The following is an 18,445-nucleotide window of genomic DNA, read 5'->3' as shown; positions in this document are numbered from 1 at the left end:
TCTCGCCTATACATTAATTTGTAACAGCATGCCTCGGTCATGTGGAAACTCGGTCCACTGGATTATGACAGCCCTTCTAAATTTAATGTGTAATACAGTATACAGTATTAAAAGTCACTTTTGTTACTGTCAGCACTGATCTCAGAAAAATCTTTAAGCATTGAGAAACTGTCAAACTTATAGTCATGGATACAGGTTTTTCTAGGTTATTGCTTGAAAACTTGAAATTTTACCACAGGCAAAAATGTAGCCAGTTGTTTTCCTTCCCATGTCATCTGTAATTCATTTCTGAGAAGATGTCTGCAAGATACTCAAATCTGAATAATTATATTTGATTGATAGTTCTTCAGAGTAAAACTAAAACCAAAAACCAATACTCCATTTTATAAAGCACCAAATTTAGCTTGCAATTTAAAAGATTACACGTGTGCTTTTACCAAAGATAACTATCAACCATTGACAGCGAACCTTTTAGAGCTTTTGATGATAATTAACAGCTAGCTGCAGCACTTGTACCATAGATTTGCTACCACTGCTATAAACCATCCTACTGTTGTATGTAGCAGAAGTGCTTTATGGGCAGTTTCCATTTTGTCACATGCAATATTTGAAAAAGACATTGCATTCAAGGGCAAGATTTAGTGAATTTAGCAGTTTTTACTACATTAGTAAGGGCTTTCGTAGCATATGTGCTGCCGAAGTGAGCACAGTAAGGGCTTTCTTAAAGAGTGTGTGAGGAGTGTGGGAAATGTGTGTGTGTGTGTGGTGTTTACTAGTATAATAAGTACTAGTGCACCTTGATGTCATTGCCTTGATATGTGCTAAGGAACCAGCAATTTAACCCAGCATTGCTTTTGTGTGGCCACTGTGTATGTCAACAGCATGAAAAGGGCAAATAATTTCTTTTTGTTATGAGCTGGGGCTTAGCTCAGTGGCACTGTGTCTGCCTGGCAAATGCAAGGTCCTGAGTTCAATTCCCGGTACCGGAAAAAAAAATTCTTGAAAACTACTGGATCACTTGAAAGAATCTCTAGGAATTCCAGGTCTGTGGACCACAGTTGAGAACTTCTGTCTTTAGCTAGTCCCACCACTACCACACCATACTTTGTCAACTCTTTTAACACTTGAAATCCTAGTAGTTTCTTTTCCCCATATATATTCCTTTTCGTTTTTTGTAATTCACTTACTCTTCAGTCTATACAAAATGGTATTTCTTTGTCCACCTACCCTTCGAGCTTTTTTTTCCTTTCTGCCAAGCTTGTTAAATTGTTCACTTTTACTATTTCTCCTATTCTGAACCACACTTCAGTCTTTTAAAGTTTAGCTAATCTCTCTAGCACTCTAAATGTCTTTTTCTCTTTTCTCTCTTAAAAAAATATTTCTAGTCACATCCTTAATCCAGAATTGACATCTTTACTTAGTAGCATTTGTAACAAGTGATTATTCTTTGCTTCTGGTTTTTGCTTTATAGAACCCCAGTTAATGTGTTTCCTCCCTTCTTTTTTATTTTTCTAATCTCCATCAGTGTCCATTGCTTACTCAGCCTGTGCTCACTTTTTTAAAGTTCCCAACTTCATTATCTTTATTGTGCATGATTTCAGATGATTCAAACTGCTATCTCTAGTCCCAACTCTTCCCCTAAGTGCCGGACCCATATCTCCCACTTCTAAATTGTTGCCTCACGCTTCTTGAAACTGTATTTTGCATTCTGGAAACAAACACCCGCATTATCTTCCCTTTCAAAAACTTCAACATTAATTGAATGATGACTTTACAACATACTAGGTGAAAACAGTTTTCAGTAAAATAAGCAAGATAACTTGTAAGGCGAGGTGGATAACAAATGAGTAAACTGACAGTATTATTTAGATGGTGATGAATGCTGATTGTGCTGGGAGATGATAGGATAGACAACCTAGATAGGTTTGTCAGGAACTATCTGAAAAGCGAACACCTAAAATGAGTCCTAAAGAATGAGAAAGCCTCAGGTATATGAAGAAAATAGGGGAGAGAACCTTTGACCTATAGAACTGCTAGCATTGAAAACCCAAGAAAAGACCTTGGGAGGTCCAAGGATCCAAGGTCGTTGTAGATAACAAAAGTAAAAGTTAACTGAGGATCAGTTGGATTGATAAATCGCAAAGTGTTTTTAGAGGATGAAAAGGAGTTTGGGTTTTATTCTAATTGCACTGAAAAGCCATTGAAATGTTTTAAGCAGATTGTGAAAAAAATCTGATTTCCATTTAAAAAATATTCTGGCAACTGTAGTGAGTAGATGAGAGTTAAGAGGGATGTAGGGAGCAGCTGGGTGATCTGGTTGGAAATTTTTAGTCTTGTAGGCGAGAGAGGATGGTGGCTTGAACTAAGGGGTGGACTGTAGACATGATATAGAAATGGACATGGACAAGGTATATTTTGTAGCTTTGAACCAAGATGACCTTGTCTTAGAGTGAAGCCTAGAAGAAAAATTAGAACTACCCAGAGGAAAGGTTAGCAGATCTTTCCAACGGAAGGAACATCATTCATAAAGGGCAAGAAACCTGAGAGAAAACAATATTTGAAGACCTGAAAGAAACTCAGCATGCTTGAGGAAGAATGACAGAGTGAAGAATGACAGAGAGGCACAAGGCAGATCATACAGGACTGAGTTAGGAAATTTAGACTCTGTCCACACGTGAAGGTCTAGTCTGGGCTATATTTGGGGTTGCCTGATTATAACCAGCAACAGAAAGCCAGGAGTTGATGACATCATAGGGAGAATATATAGCATGCAAATGGCATACATCTTAGTGCACAGAAACATCAGCATTTAAAAGCTCATCGACAATACTAAAAAGAAACAGAAAAGGAAAACTTGGAACAAGAGGGACCAAAATCCAAGGGACATGTGACTTTTTTAGAAGTTGTTGTCAGCATTTTAGGTGATTTTTCTGGGCAGTTAAAGTAAAGTTTCAAAAGTAGCCTGTATTGGTCATCCATGGACCTGGGGAAGAATGAATTTGGTGTAGTCGTGGATCAAAAAACAGTTTACCGTGTGTTGAAATGAGATAAAAAAGTTGAGTTACTGCACATAGATATCTTGGGGGACTTTGAGAGGACAAAATGAGAGAGTGTGGGAGTGTTTGGTGGGATCTCCCAAAGTATTTTAAGAAATGTATGTTAGATACAGGATTAAATGGTGTTTGGAAGAGAGCGGTTGAAAGAAAAGAAAAGTAGGATGGGATGAGATCTTCTGTAGGTAGTGTTGCTAGTCTCAATCTGAACACTTCAGAGTGAGCTGTAATTCCTTCTTCATCAAGCCTGATTTGACATATTTGTCAAATCTTAATTTTACCTCAGAAATATCAGTTGACAACAGTTTTTCCTCTTCCCCACTAAGTAGATTTATTAGGTTGACAGTATCTTTGTAGGGCTCTTGAAGCAACATTCTTTCCTTTCTCCTCCTTTGAAAAAGTTCAGTATGATGATATGAGTACTGGTGCAGTCATAGTTGGCCCTGTGCGGATGAACCTCAGGTCACTCCCTCCGCTCGTTTACTGTCCCCGCTATCACTACCCTACTGTCACCTTGCCCTTTAGCGACATTGAGTTTCCCTCTGATTCATCAGTTCTCCTCGGCCCTACAAACCTTTTTTGTTTACTAAAGATACTTTCTTCACCTGCATTTCCTTTCCTCACCCTTGCTTCTCGGGCAAACTCCTATGCAATGCTAGCATTGCAGTCATGTGTTCTAACTTGGGCAGACTAAGTCATGGGTTTCTATATCCACCACACCGTCTGCACACTGTCCTTCTGTTAGAGCATTAACTTACTCCTTTGTGTTAGTACTGATCTGTCTGGGCCGGTTAGCTCCTCCAGACCAGGGACTGTGACATCCATGTGCACATATCCTGGATGATTGTCATATAGCTAATGTTTGTTAAATATTTGGTGGCTGAGAGATGAGATTATAATCGTTAATGAAATTTGATTTAAAGTGATGATTTAAGAGTAAGAGCACTGAGGTGTAGGAAGGAAGTATGATTTCCCCAAGGTTATGCAGATAATAACTCTGACTTCTTACTCGGCCTTCTGGGGATCCTCTACTAGCTGCCATCAGTCAGTACTGGTTGGATGATATTTAAAGTAAGACAGAGCCAATTTAAGTACATTTATCTTCTGTGATGTCATTTAAATTTTAACTTACAGAATCTGACTCAAAGATTGAAATGAAAAAAGTTATTGTGCAGAATAAGTCCTATAATTCTGTTAGAATTCAGTAGACTATCTAATTTTCTTTATAGAAAATTGAATTACCAAAAGTCATTTTTAGGGGCAGGGAGTATAGCTCAGTGGCATAACACGTGTTTAAATGAATGAATGAATGCATGAATGAATGAAATGTCAGATGTAGTGTCCTTTTACTCAATCTACACTATCGTTCTAGGTGGTCTGTAGGTGTGGAATTTTATTTGCGTTTTTGTGAGCATGTGTACATGCACATGTTTATTGCATTTTGGGAAGGCAAAGATTGGTTGCGTAGTGTTTTCAAAAGGGTTCCTCTATCCTCCTGACAGTTAACAATCACTGTTGCTGATGACTTGTAGATATTTTGCTGTAGTGCTAAGTGATCCTTCCCAAAGCAGAGTACATAAAAATTTCTTTCAGCTGCTACTTGAACTCTATTTTTAATCTTTGCTACTTGCTTTTATTTTCAGGGTTTGTGTTTAGTGAATCAGAGGGATCTGCATTAGAACAGTTTGAAGGTGGTCCTTGCGCTGTCATTGCACCTGTTCAGGTAACTACTTTACCAACCCCTTGGAGGGACAGTTCACATGCTTCATGCTTGGCTGTTGTTATCTAATGTCTGTATTCAGCATAATCATGAGATGCAGTCAGTTAAGTTTTTTGCTTATATAAATTGCTATAAATATCTAAAATTAAAATCCATTCAAAATGTGGGTGAGTTGCATAGTAGTAGCCTTTTGAACTAACTTTCAAGGAAAAATAGTAAGTATTCCCTGACTTTTAAGAAAATTAGGAATTACTAGTCTTGTCATCTTTTCTGAAACAAAGATCCTACTGAGTAATAACATTTTCTACACTGAATAGGTACAATTATAGTAATTATACTATTGTCACTTGTCCTTTCCATAAAAAAGATTTTCCTGAAAAGAAGAACATGAATTAATATTTTTGTGGCCTAAAAGTTGAAGATGAAGGGCTGAGGATTTAGCTCATTGGTTCCGCCGCCTGCCTCACAAGCGCAAGATCCCAAGTTCGATCCCTGGTACCCCCCCAAAAAAAATTGAAGATGAGTTAATATTTTTCAAATATTTATATAGTGTTTTGGATTGTAGCTTTGAGCTTTCTAAATAGAATTAGTAGCAACTGCTTTCAAGCAGAATTTCAAAAATAAATTTTTCTTTGCACAAAAGATGAGGTTTACTTGAATGTCTACTTGATTTTGAATCTTGATGTTTTTGAATCATAGACTAATGTACCATGATGTTACATTATTACAATCCAGAATTTTCAGTTTACCATTTTGCTAACAATGTCTAAACAGCAGTATAACATTAGAACTACTATAAATGAAGCTGTAATTCATAGTTTATGTTTTAATCATATTTTGAAAATACCTAATTTATTATTCATTAAGCATAAAAATACATTTCTGGATTTTAGCTAAAAGTAAATTTGTCTCGTAAATGTGCTTATGTTATTAAATTGAAAATGTATTTCTCTAAAAGAAAAAAAATCTCCTCTTGCAATTGATTCCAAAATACATACTTTTAGGTCATTATTTCTTTTTTTTTTTTCCATTAAGTTTATTGGTACATTTTAGGTATACAATACAGTTACAGTCATCATTGAGATCTTGTACCTTTACATGATGTATCTTGGTTCTTGTTTTTTCCCCATTCCCCTGCCCTCCCTTCACCCCCTCCACTCTTCCCTATTTACAAAGACTTTGTTTCCATGTTTTTCCTTTTCTCATATTTTTTCTTTTCCCTTCTTTCCTTTCCCCTACCCCTCCCACTTCCCCTACTCTGTCAAACATTTTCTTCCTCTTTCACGATATCAGTTATACATTTTGATTCTTATTTACACTTTTGGTTTTTCACACCAGAGAAACTATTCAGTATTTACACATGTGTCCTATTTATTTCACTTAAGAGTATAGCCTCAGTGTGCATCCAGTTAGCTACAGATATCTTCAGTTTTTCATTCTTTATGGCTGAGTAGTACTCCATTTTAGAAAAAAAAAGCCCACATCTTCTTTATCCAGTCTCCAGTTGATGGGCATTTGGGCTGTTTCCAAGTTTTAGCTATTACAAACTGTGCTGCTATAAACATGGGTGTGCGCGTATCACTGTGGTATGATTCTTTTAATTCTTTGGGGAAGATACCCAGCAGGGGAATAGCTGAGTCAAATGGGACTTCTAATCCTAGTTGGGTCACTGTTTCTTTACAGAGTAAAATTGAATTTATTTGCATTAATAAAATTATTTGAAAAATTTGAATGTCTGAATTTTAGCTCAGAATTACTGAACCTAAAGAATGGAATTTAGCTATGAATTAATAATTATACCTGTTGTGCTGAGTAACTGGGCATGTTTTGGTCACCAGTAGGAACCTTATGTGAACATGGAGACTCTGTCTTGTCCATATGGAAATTAGATTTTATAAAGACCACCCCTCTCGGCCAGTGATAGGACCCAAGGGTTTTAGTGAAACTCTGTGTAGTTAACTGCAATGTTTACTGACCACAGCAGTTTAAAATTCAGTCAGTTTCAGAGATGATAGTTTTGTAAGTGGGGGAGAAGGGCTAATTGTTAAATCCTGAAGCTGTCCTTATGGACCTCTGAGGCAGTGAGATAGCTTAAGAGGCAGGTAAATCCTTTCAGTTGATAAAAGAATTTTGTTTACATTAGTATTTTAATTTAAATGTCAAAACTAAATGATTAAGAGTCATGAGAAATATATGAGTATGGATATTAACTTTTTAAAACTATAAACTTTACAGCATGATGCTACGAGAGTGGCGTCAAATAGGTAATTCACTCGTGGCCCTTACTCTGTACAGCATTGCATGCAGAGTTTATAGCATTCCATTGTAAAGAGAGAAGTGAGGTCAGTGGTGGCATAACATGAAGTTCCAGAAATGCCATCAATATGACTAGTTGACAATTTGAGGAAAAAATGAGTTTAGGTCATCTCATACCAAGTACCAGACATGTGCTTGGACTATTCAACCATGCAAAACAAAACAAAACAAATTAATGGATTGTCAACACTGTAAGAAAAGATTCCTTTAAGCTGAAAAACAGTTGCAGTTAGCCAAGTGTGGTGGTACATTCCTATAATTCCAGCACTCTGGGAGGCGGAGGCAGGAGGATTGCAAGTTCAGCCTGGGAAATTTAGTGACTTAGTAAAACCCTTATCTCAAAAAAGGAGTGGAGATGTAGCTCAGTGCAAACTCCCTGGGTTAAATCCCCAATACCATCAAAAAAAATTTTTTTTTAGTGACTATTAGCAATAAGAGGATATTGTCTTATGCAAGGAATTTGTACAAATTGGTACAAGACCCCTGCTGGTGACATGGGCATGCAGTTAGGATTAGTAGAATGATGTTAGAAAATGAAAGAATCAAGACAGTAACTCCCACTAAGACTCCAAGAAAGGAAAAATAAAACTGTAAAACTAACTAGAGTCTCTTTCTTATTTTTAAAAATATTTAAACATAAAATTATAATTACCAGTGATGTGTGGATGGGATGATGCTGGCACACTCATATACTACTATCTAGTAAATTTGTACTTTGATTTTGGGAAAGAATTTCACATTATAATAGAACTGTAATATGCTACTGTGTATTGTACTAATATACAATAATATAATGTAAACATGAAAAAATAAGTAAATTTCAATAGCTTGGTAGACAAATTGTGGTTAAGAATTATATTTATGAATTTCTTAGGAAAACCAAATGGAAATTTATATTTATATATATATATATATATATATATATATATATATATATATATATTATGATTTGTCCTTGTGAAAATAAATATGAAAAAAAAGACTGGAAGAAAATACCATATATCACAATGCCAGTGGTGGTTGTATTAATGAAAGAATAATGAATATCTTTATCTCACTTCCAAAATTTTGTAATGTAGTTATATTACTCAATTTTATGGTGGCGGATATTTTGGAGAAAAATCAGGAGTACTTGACTATAGTACTTGTAGGCTTTATTTCTATGTGAATATGAAATTTTTAAAAAAATTCTGTGTATTGATAATTAGCTATTAGGTACTGTATTGAATCCATTGCATAAATTTTCTCATATAATCCTTTCTGTGACTTTTTAAAGTTTGCACTGTTATTATTTGTAGTTAGTATTGGAACCGGAATTCCAACAGGTCTGTCTAACTAAAAACAGTCCTCTTAATTTGCACTCTCATGGTTTCAACCACAGGTAAGAATCAACTTAGTAACCTGTTTTTCTTGGATCTGCCCTTGAAAGGTTCACATTCAATAGATGATCTGCATTTTAAATGAATGAGCTAGATGGACCACGCTTTGAGGAGTAAACACTGTCCTGTACTCGTTTCTGTTAGATTACGCAAGTAACAGCTAGTTGACTTGCTGGAAGGAAAGATGAGAAATCAGTTTGTTTTTTTCTTTTAAATCTTAATAGCATTATGAGCTAAGGAATTTAGGAGCTCTTTATGATAAAAGTGTTGACTCTAATTGTGGTAGCCTGTTATCACATGCAGAGCTCAACTTGAAGAATCACCTTTATATTTAGATTTCTTTTATTATAAGAAATGTAAGAGAACTGTCAACTTATTTGTGTTCCATCAGGCCTTCACTTTATGAATGGAGCAGTAAGATTCTGTAATTTCAAGTTATGTGTCTTAATTACTTGAGTCAATTCTTCCACTTAAGAATGATTAATTTTATGGTTCTAGAATAAAGTTTATAGTAGTGTATTCTGAGTAAACAACTACTATGCACCATTGTGAAGAAAAAACATTTGAAATTTGTCTAAAACTTTAAAAGAGAAGGTGGTGCATATTCGCTTTCCCATTTTAAAATAAAAAAATGAGATATGTTTATAATGCATTCTAATTATTGCTTTAATTGTGTAAAGGCATTTCTTTTGAAGAAGCTCCTGTTTTCTTCGGAGAAGTCATCTTGGCGGGATTGCTCAGGTATAATTATAGCTATCTTTTAAAACTTTTATGCCATTCTGTTTTAAAGCTGATCATTGTCAAGTTTACTTTTCTAAGATAAAACTTTTCAATTAAACTATCAGTGGGATTTTTTTTCTGAGGTTCTTTTTTAAATGTTTCAGAAAGTTTTATGAATTGTAACTCCAAATTTTAAGACATTTGTTTCTGAATTCAGTTTTTCTATGATTAAGGGAAGTCCTTTTGGCCTCTTGCTAAAATGTATACTTCCTAGAACTTTTAGATACTAGCATACCATAAAGAATAGACATTTATGGGGTATTTCTTTTAATTATCTCTGATCAAGAATTCAGAATTATCTTTATTTCTGCTTATTTTAATATAATGCATTTTACAGTGCAAATACCGGAAATCTGAATTGAATTATAAATGAAGCTGTTAAACTGTCTGCAACCCTAAGTCAGAGATATATGGTGCTACCTGATAATAGCAGACATTTGCATTCCACTTGATAATTTACAGAGGTCTTTCCTTCATTTACACTATTTCATGTGAACCTCAAAATAATTTCTGAAAGAAGGTAGGATGTATCCCAGTTTTGTATGTAAGGACGTAACAGCTTCCCTTCCAAACTATGAACCTACTAATGATTTTTAATTTAAGAGTTAAGGTAGCATACTCATATATTTTTTATTAACATATAACTTACCAACATGCAGGTTATTTGTAAAGAAACTATCCAAGAGAATCTTATCAATATAATCTTATTAATAAAACGTATATTTCTTGCACAGAAGTATACTCACCTTGTTAATCTATAAAGCATTGTCATAAATATCATAAAGGCCGCGGTGGTTATAAATGGCACAGATCCTGCCTTTAAATAATTTTTAAGCAATTAGAAGAGACAGAAACCTGCTTGTGTCCCAAGACATTGTATAGAATGTGCACACATGTCCTATGTTAGAAAGATTCAGAAAATAGAACTACTTCTAGGGAATAACAATACCTGTAAAAAAGAGGGGCACCTAAGGTTCCGACAGAAATGATCAATCCAGCATAGGGCCGAAGGGTTGTAACCCTAGCCATTCAGGAGGCTGAGGCAAGAAGATTACAAGTTTGAGGCCAAGCTGGGCAATTTAGCGAGATCCTGCCAGTCAGTAGGGAGACAGATGGCAGACAGAGCTGGGAATGTAGCTCAGTGGTAGTGACCTTGAGGTGTAAAGCTCACTAAGCCCCAGTACTGCAGAAAGAGAAAAGAAAAGGTCAGAATGTGCTAATTTCAACAATCCTAATGCTCAGATTATCACAATATAGTGTCAGTAGCTTCTGTGCTATTGGGTGGCCTCTGAAAATGTAATGGTTTGTGGTCTCATATGTGCTGATGATGTCCCATCTCATTCTTGTGGAACAGGATGATCAATGACATTAGAATTCAGGAGTAGGGGACAATAGAGGTCTCAACAGGCTTTGATGTACTTGGTTCTGCAGTAAAGAGAACCTCATGGCTTAAATGCTACATTTGCAGCTTAAGATAGGGATGATCAGTGTCAGATTGCTCCAAATAGCATATTCATTCTTTCTCACAATGTTTAATTCTGCATGTTTTAGGATTCTTTTTCTAATCTATGGCAGTATATAAAGTGGGGGTATTTTAGTCCCTAAAGCACACTGTTTCACAAAGTGTATTTTACTCTCTGTTGTTTGTGGATTTTTTCCCTTCCTAAAATAGTTAATTTCCATCATTAAATCAAGACATTCTCAGTATTGTTGTTCGTGGGTGGCAGAATTGTTTTTCAAGGAAAAGGATTATAACTTCTACTTTGGTTGTTTTTAGAGGAAGAGCAGAAGGAACTCCTTTGTCACACCTTATGTGATATTTTAGAAAGCACCTGCTGTGACAATTCTGGATCATATTGTTTGGTTTCGTGGCTGAGAGGAAGGACAGCTGAGGAAACTGCTAGTATTTCTGGAAGTCCTGCAGAGTCTAGTTGCCAAGTGGAACACTCTTGTAAGATATGTTTTTAATTCATGAAGTGATTTCTTGTCTTTTTGTTTTATTAAACTACTGAAAATTTTGAAGAGAAAATATTTTTAAATTTTATCTCATTTTTCTAGCATACACTGAATTAATGACTTAATAATTTCTATTTATGCTTCAGTTATGTTAATTACTAGAAGATACTACATGTTTCAAAACAAGAAATGCATTTATCTCTTAGACTTTTGGAAAAGTTCTAGCTATCTTCTGCTTGATAACAATCTTTTGATTTTAGAACTCTTTAGAAAATTTAAATAACATAAATCTCTAAACATTAGTTTCAGATGTTTTAATGTTTTTCTTTAGTATTGGAAATAAAAGGGACTTTTGACATCAGTAAATTTCTTAAATATCTTTAGTTGCTTCTAGAGCAAAGATGGGGACATTTTTCTTAATTACACGCTGACTTTTTTGCTCCTGAAATTGTTGGACATTGTTATATATGTGGATTATTTTAAGGTAATTTTAATTATGATTTAATTTTGTCTTAAGTTTTATACGTTGATTGAAGACTTTTCTCTTTAAAATAAATAACAGCTATTCTCATGAATGAAAATTATACACTCTATTGTCTTTAATCTTTGAAAATTCTTACATGATTGACTAAAATCTGCCAGAGTATACTAGCAAAATGGAGGCTTCTGGTAGTATGGAATTTAAATAAGAGTTGTTTTTCTGACTTGCTTTTGAAGAACAATCATGGTAGTCAGTGATTTTTGACAGTTGGTAGTCTCAAGCCCTCATATTGAATAAATGACATATTCCACTTATAATATATTCCATTACCTATCATCTCTGTAAAAGTTGTTTTTAAAAAATTAGCTATCTGATTTTTAGAAAGTAAAGTTGGATTGCTTGTGATAGGCATCTTGCTTTCCATATAGGATTAGTAAGTTGCCATTGGCTCCCTGGGCTGAAATGTCCTCATGTTGTCCTTGTCTTCTCTCTCCTACCTCTGCATTTAAATGCCTTAAGCCTAGCAAACTCTAATACTGTATGTGCAAGAAGTAAAATTTAAAACTTAAACAATTGAATTGTATTTTTTCTCAGACTTTTCAAACATTGCCTTTCAAAAAGAATTTCATAGTTTAGAGTTGATAATGACATTTGAAGACAAGTAGAAAGCATTCACAAGGATGATAGTAAAACATGTCATTTAAGATGGATTTTAAAATATTTTCCAAGTTTTCTACATTGCATGTAAGCATGTTTAATAGTTCTATTTAGGATATTAAAATTTTGAGAGAGGAAAAATTAAATTATGTAAAAGATTTTAAGGACTATGTATTTAAAGCCAGTCCATATATTAATCTATGAAAAAATACTAAGATCTTTTTATGTAACATTTTCACTTGGAATCTTGATAGTATATTTTGTACTTACTATGGAATTATCTGTATTTTCTGTAGTGATAAACTGGGCTATATTAAATGATCCCATAATCCTTTACATTTGTTAACTTTAGTAACTAATTTAGATGGGCATATTATATTGAATTCCTCTCTGAAGATTATGTTGTAGTAATTTTCCAGTTTACTTTGTGCCACATTTTAAAAGTTGACCTAACGCCATATTTGAAATCTGTTTTTAATTTTGTACATACTTAAAATATTCTAACTGAAAAAATGAGATTTTTACCTTAGATATTAACAAATGAATTGAACTTACATTAAAATTTTTATTCCATATAACAATCTATTTTACCTGTTCTTTTCTTTATTCCCAGCTATGTTCTTTTTTCTTGTGTTTTATTTCCTACCATCCTTGCCTGCTAAGCTTTTTATTTTGCTTGCCTCTTCTCTCTGAATTACTCTCCTTATGTCTATTTTCATGGTATTCTTAGTGAAATCGTTGAGATAATCATGCATTGCACAACAGTATAATTTAGAAAAGGCTAGACAGAATTTTTGTTTTATGCTGAAATTTTAAATGTCAAGTGTTTCCCTTCATTAATGTTACATTCTGTACAGACATTAATTTCATTGGCTGATGTGGTGTGTATATTTTTGGCTTGTTGGTAACGCACACTTGTTTGCAGTAGTGAATACTTGGGTTCAATTTCAGTTTGTTTCCCACATAAAAGATTATTTAAATTAACTGTTAGGACTTTTAAAGATTTTAAACAGTAATTTGAAACATTTGAAAATCAAACCTAACATTTGAAGGGCTGGCATAATGTGACATTTTAAATTGTAAGTAAAACCCGAGTTCGATCCCCAGTACCAAAAAAAAATAAAATAAAAAAAAAAAATAAATTGTAAGTAAAACAATCTTCACTATGAATTGTGAATGAATCAATCTCCTTAATCCTTCATGAGAATTTATCTTTGAAAGTGTGAAGATTTGCTTTATAAAATGCATGCGGCATTGTTGGTTGTGATAAAGTAGACATTTCAGCTGAGATATTAGAAAAGACTTTATCTTCCGGGAGCCAAGACTGAGTTTTAATCTCAGCACTGCTCTCCATCACTGTGCGGATTCTTCCCTGAGCCTCAAGCTCCCGGTCTATAAAATGGACTAAAGAGGGTTAAATGAAATCAGCCCTGCCAGCAGTGACAAAAGAAAGGTCTGGGACTCGTTGCAATCCCAGTAACCATCATCTTTGATTAAAATGCTTTCTTCTCTTTTCTTAAACTTTTAGTTACTGAAAACTTCTTAACAGTTACACAAATGAACGAGGAAACAAACTTGAAGCTGTCATTGAACCTCTGTAGTTTCAATGCTATGCCTTTTTGTACACATTTGTTTAATAATGAAGCATTAAACCTAAAAGGTTTATGTTCTAAAGGAGGAAAATTAGCTATGATGAGTTGACTGTATTTTAAAGTGCCAGACTCGTGTCAGTGATGTGTGACGCACTGACTGTCAGTAATTTCTCCTCCTATAAACTATACCAGCATACCTGAATTGAAAAGAAATGTTTGTTCTTCAGAACCCTTCTACATTCTCAGTATTAAACCCATTTTCGTTATAACTATGGTTAATTAAGTGGTCGAGATATAAATTCATGTTACAGTAAAGTTACAGATAAACTGAGAATTTTAAGGGAATAAGGAAACAGGGAAAATTTTGATTGCTTGAAAGTATTTACAGCCTGCTGTGTGTATCTTGTGTCATTTATTTGCCGTGTGTAGTGCTGAAAAGTGTCTTTTATGTATAGCTGCCTTGGCTGTCGAAGAGCTTGGCTTTGAGCGATTTCATGCATTAATTCAGTAAGTAACATTGGAACATTTAAAATACTTACCTTGTGGACACATTGCCATTTTGAGTCTGTTCATACTATGGAAAGGTTCTTAAATTTATATAGTACTGTACTACTTAAACCTGAATTTTAAATCCCTAGCTGGAGGATTAATTTTTCCAAATTAAAAAAAAATGGAAAGGCCGGGGATTTAGCTCAGCGGTTCCACCACCTGCCTCGCAAGCGCAAGGACCCGAATTTGATCCCCGGTACCAAAAAAAAAAAAAAAAAGTCTTGCTTCCAAATTAAAAAAATAAAATTGTACACGTTTAATTATTCTAGCCCTAAATTAACTCCCAAGTACACTTTTTAAAGAAACATTAAAAGCCTGTTCATCATTACAATGAGAAAAAGCATTTTAGCTTAATGTTTTTCTGTCCTGGGTGAATATAAATATATCTGTTGGGATAAATATTAAAATTATTTCATATCTCAAAATATGCTTTCTATCATTTTTGTTAAAAGTACCCATGTTTTCATTGGAGGATTTATTTTTATTCCAAAATAAAAGGTAAGGATGTCTATGTTATTAGAATTACAGGTGGCATTTGTTTTGAAATTTAGCATTAGTTTCTTTTAAAAGAAGCCACAAATATATAAGATAGCATGAGCACACAGATATTTGAAAGGCTTTCCTGCTAAGTAGCCTTTCTCTTAATGGTGAACATTGTTTATAGTGGTAGTTGTCAGAGCTATAGTTTTTGCTTTTAATGGTTAAATTTGTACTTGAAAATTTGAGATACCTGGGAAAATCCCTTATGTTTATCTGTGTTAGTACATAAGATAATTTAAATTTTTCCCACTTATGAATGTAATAAATCTCATTATGATACTAATACTTAATTCTTTTTTCTCCCCCAGAAAAAGATCGTTCAGAAATTTATCAGAATTAAAAGATGCTGTTTTGGACCAGTATCCCATGTGGGGAAACAAATTTGGAGTCTTGCTGTTTCTGTATTCTGTCTTATTGACAAAGGTCTGTGTAAGCAGCTGTTTCTCCTACCCTTTGTTAGTTTAGTACTGTTTTTCCTGCTGTGATGTGGAGTAATTTTATTCCTATGCTGTTTCTAAATCTCAGAATAAAGATCTCTTATGTCAATAATAAGGAACTAACTCCACTTTCCTCTCTATTCACCTGTTATGTAACCACTTCCCAGCTGATTCTCACCTTTACTCTTCTGGTCTGTGGGTTTATCAATAATATCCTAAGTAAGAAAAGCTGTTGATTCTTCCAAATTTTATTTTCTTTGACCTTAGCAATGTCTGGAGCTCAAACTCTTAACTGCTTCTGGGAACACGTTCTAACCCCCAGTCCTTTCTTCACTTGTTTGATAAATCGTTGGCTAGTGCTTCTTTTTTTTTTGGTTAATATTGTCACTTTTTTCACTAGCCTCATTTCCTTTTTTATGTGTATCTTCGACTCTTTTCTATCCCCCTCTGAATTTTAGTGTTCTAGAACTTTCATTCCCTGGATATTATATATTATTTTGTTTTGAATATTTCATTCTCTCAGATCTTTCACTCTCCGTATGGCAGATTCCAACGTGTACACTTCCAGTCCGATATTTTCTTGCCAAATGCCAATCTCGTATCTCTCGTAGCCTGTTAGGCTCAATTGAATATCCTGCTGGATATACTGTATGAACTGAAACTTGTTCCTTTGACAAATATTTACTGAGCATTGACTTCATACTTTTTAATGTTTTATATTCAGAGTTGTACAAAAATGATATGTTAAAAATTGCAACCATTATGGAAGTTTTAGTGTTTTGGTGTGTGTGTTTTTTTAATATACACAGAATGATGGGAAAATAGAAGATAAGCCTAAGTTTAATGAGTGTAATCAAGGACAGACTTTATGTAGTAGCAACCATTTGGTAGGTCAGGGACTTGATGAATGAATCAGTTTTTCTTGTGGAAAAGTAGTAGGAAAATTTTCCTGGAAGTGAGAACAGCAAGTCTTAAGGGTCATAAGGCACTGGGGTATAACCAGGTTTGGGTAAAGAATTCAGTATTACTGCAGCATAATATTCTAGATGGGCAATTGTAAAGAATGAAACTGGACTCAAATCTCAGAATATGAAGGTCCTTGGACATTGTGCAAAAAGTACTTTCGGTTTCATCTGCTCAGAATTTAGAACTCAATAAAATTTTGAAGAAAGGAGTAACAGAATCTTTCTGTTGATAAAATATGCCTTAAACTAGGGTAAGAATTTAGAATGAAGAGATTTGGTATCTGGAATAAAAGTCTAGAGTCAGGGAAAGTAGAAAAGTCGGTATTGCCATAGGTAAACCTGAACTAGAAACGTGACTAGAATGAGGAAGAAGGGAAACACATTTGGAAATACAAATAACAAGAGAAATATACATATTTCTTTGTCTTATTAAATATAAACAGGAGAAAGAACCGAAGTACTTGGTAGCTGGCTATACTTTGAGAATAGCAATGATGGTGGCACCTTAGATGATTGTAGGATTTCTTCTTGACTGTATTGCTCCCAGTTTTTTTATGCTTGAAATTTTTGATACTTTGTCTGTTGTCCTGGACAGTCAGGAAACATGCTGGGTGTTTGTGCTCTTTGAAATGATACCCTTTCTTCCCCAGTGGTTGTGTCCCTTCTTCCTGTCAGCTTTCTTTGTGTTGTTATTTTCAAGGATGGCAAGTGCAAGATTGTTTACACTGTTTACCCCAGCAACATTTAGGCAGTGATTAAGTATTTTCATTGTTGCATAATCAACTATTTAATCCCTAGGATAAAACCAGTGGTGGAAAGGGAGTGAATAGCACAATGAATGTCAGTTCCATCTAGGTCATTCTTGAGTTGGTGAAGTTAAAATTACCTACATTTTGTAATACTCATTCATTATCCAGAACTTTTGAAATTTGAGTGCCCTGTGGGGGGATTAAAATTGATCAGGAAACTGATCTTCAAGAAAAGAAACTTCTTGCCCTACTAATTTATATCTTACATTGTCAGTATACATTTGAATTATCAATACTTGAGAGAAAGCACAGTTGGAAGTAAACTTTCCATTTTCTTATGTACCATTTATATCTTTTGTGTATTTACATTTATGTCTTTGTCAGTACTCCCTTGTGTATGTATCTGCTACTGATGTGTTTTTTAAATGACTTGAAATAGTCAGTTGCCTTAGCAGGTAATATTATTTTTAAATTTAATTTAGCCTAAAGTTAAACAAATATCTACCTTTGTATTAAGTATTTTTCTCTTTCCTCTTGGAAGTTAAATATCTCTTTCTACTCCTTTAACCAATATTAGACTTAAGTACCCATGTGTCTATTAGTGTCCTTTATATAAAGCCCATGAAAAACAATAAAATATATACTTTGAAGAACTACATCTTACAGTTATCGTCTCAAATGCACCCACACTTCAAAAGTGGGTAATTCTTTAAAAGAAAAGTTACTTAAGTAATTATATTTCATACATTTCTAGTTTGTGTTCCATAATTCTACTTCAAGTAAATGAATTCTTGGTTTCTTCAGGGCATTGAAAACATAAAAAATGAAATTGAAGATGCAAGTGAACCTTTGATAGATCCTGTATATGGACATGGCAGGTAACTAAAATTTATTATCTCTTTTTGCTGGCTTTAGTTTTAGAAACTTGACTTGATAATCCTCAAAAAACTAGAAATAGAAATTCCATCTGATCCAACTATCCCCTTTCTAGGTATCTTCCCAAAAGAGCTAAGATAATCATATTACAGGGGTACACAGATACCTATGTTTATAGTAGTATAGTTTATAATAGCTAGATCTTGGAAACAGCATATATGTCCACCAGCAGATGAATAGATAAAGAAAACATGGTATTTATACAAAATGGAGTACTACTGTACCATAAAGAAAGATAAATTTAAGTCATTTGTAGGAAATTGGATGCAATTTGAGAACACAATGTTAAATGAAGAAATAGGTCAGACACACAAGCTTAAATATCACATTGTTTC

General features: G+C 34.1%; 1 protein-coding gene across 7 annotated transcripts in view; it reads left to right on the top strand.

The window, feature by feature from the left end:
* Positions 1–18,445, top strand: part of Mindy3 (MINDY lysine 48 deubiquitinase 3) — an 84,291-nt gene that overhangs the window by 6,583 nt on the left and 59,263 nt on the right. For 5 of the 7 annotated variants that reach the window (XR_002387798.2, XM_087207088.1, XM_087207086.1 and 2 more), the window contains exons 2-7: positions 4,697–4,776; positions 9,149–9,209; positions 11,026–11,199; positions 14,390–14,441; positions 15,332–15,446; positions 17,979–18,052. Coding sequence is in view for 6 of the 7 variants with exons in the window: in XM_087207086.1 (XP_087063212.1) it covers positions 4,697–4,776; positions 9,149–9,209; positions 11,026–11,199; positions 14,390–14,441; positions 15,332–15,446; positions 17,979–18,052 (556 nt within the window). In the remaining variant the exon portion in view is untranslated. The remainder of the gene's footprint in view (positions 1–4,696; positions 4,777–9,148; positions 9,210–11,025; positions 11,200–14,389; positions 14,442–15,331; positions 15,447–17,978; positions 18,053–18,445) is intronic. The other 2 variants (XM_087207089.1, XM_087207087.1) reach the window with 1 other exon arrangement.

Source organism: Heterocephalus glaber, unplaced genomic scaffold (genome assembly GCF_053883595.1).
Source record: "Heterocephalus glaber isolate CG9 unplaced genomic scaffold, H.glaber_assembly_v1.0 deba00000768, whole genome shotgun sequence".
In the NCBI taxonomy this organism is placed as follows: domain Eukaryota; kingdom Metazoa; phylum Chordata; class Mammalia; order Rodentia; family Bathyergidae; genus Heterocephalus; species Heterocephalus glaber.
The sequence above is the reverse complement of the archived record's forward strand: the minus strand, read 5'-3'. Positions and strand labels throughout refer to the sequence as shown.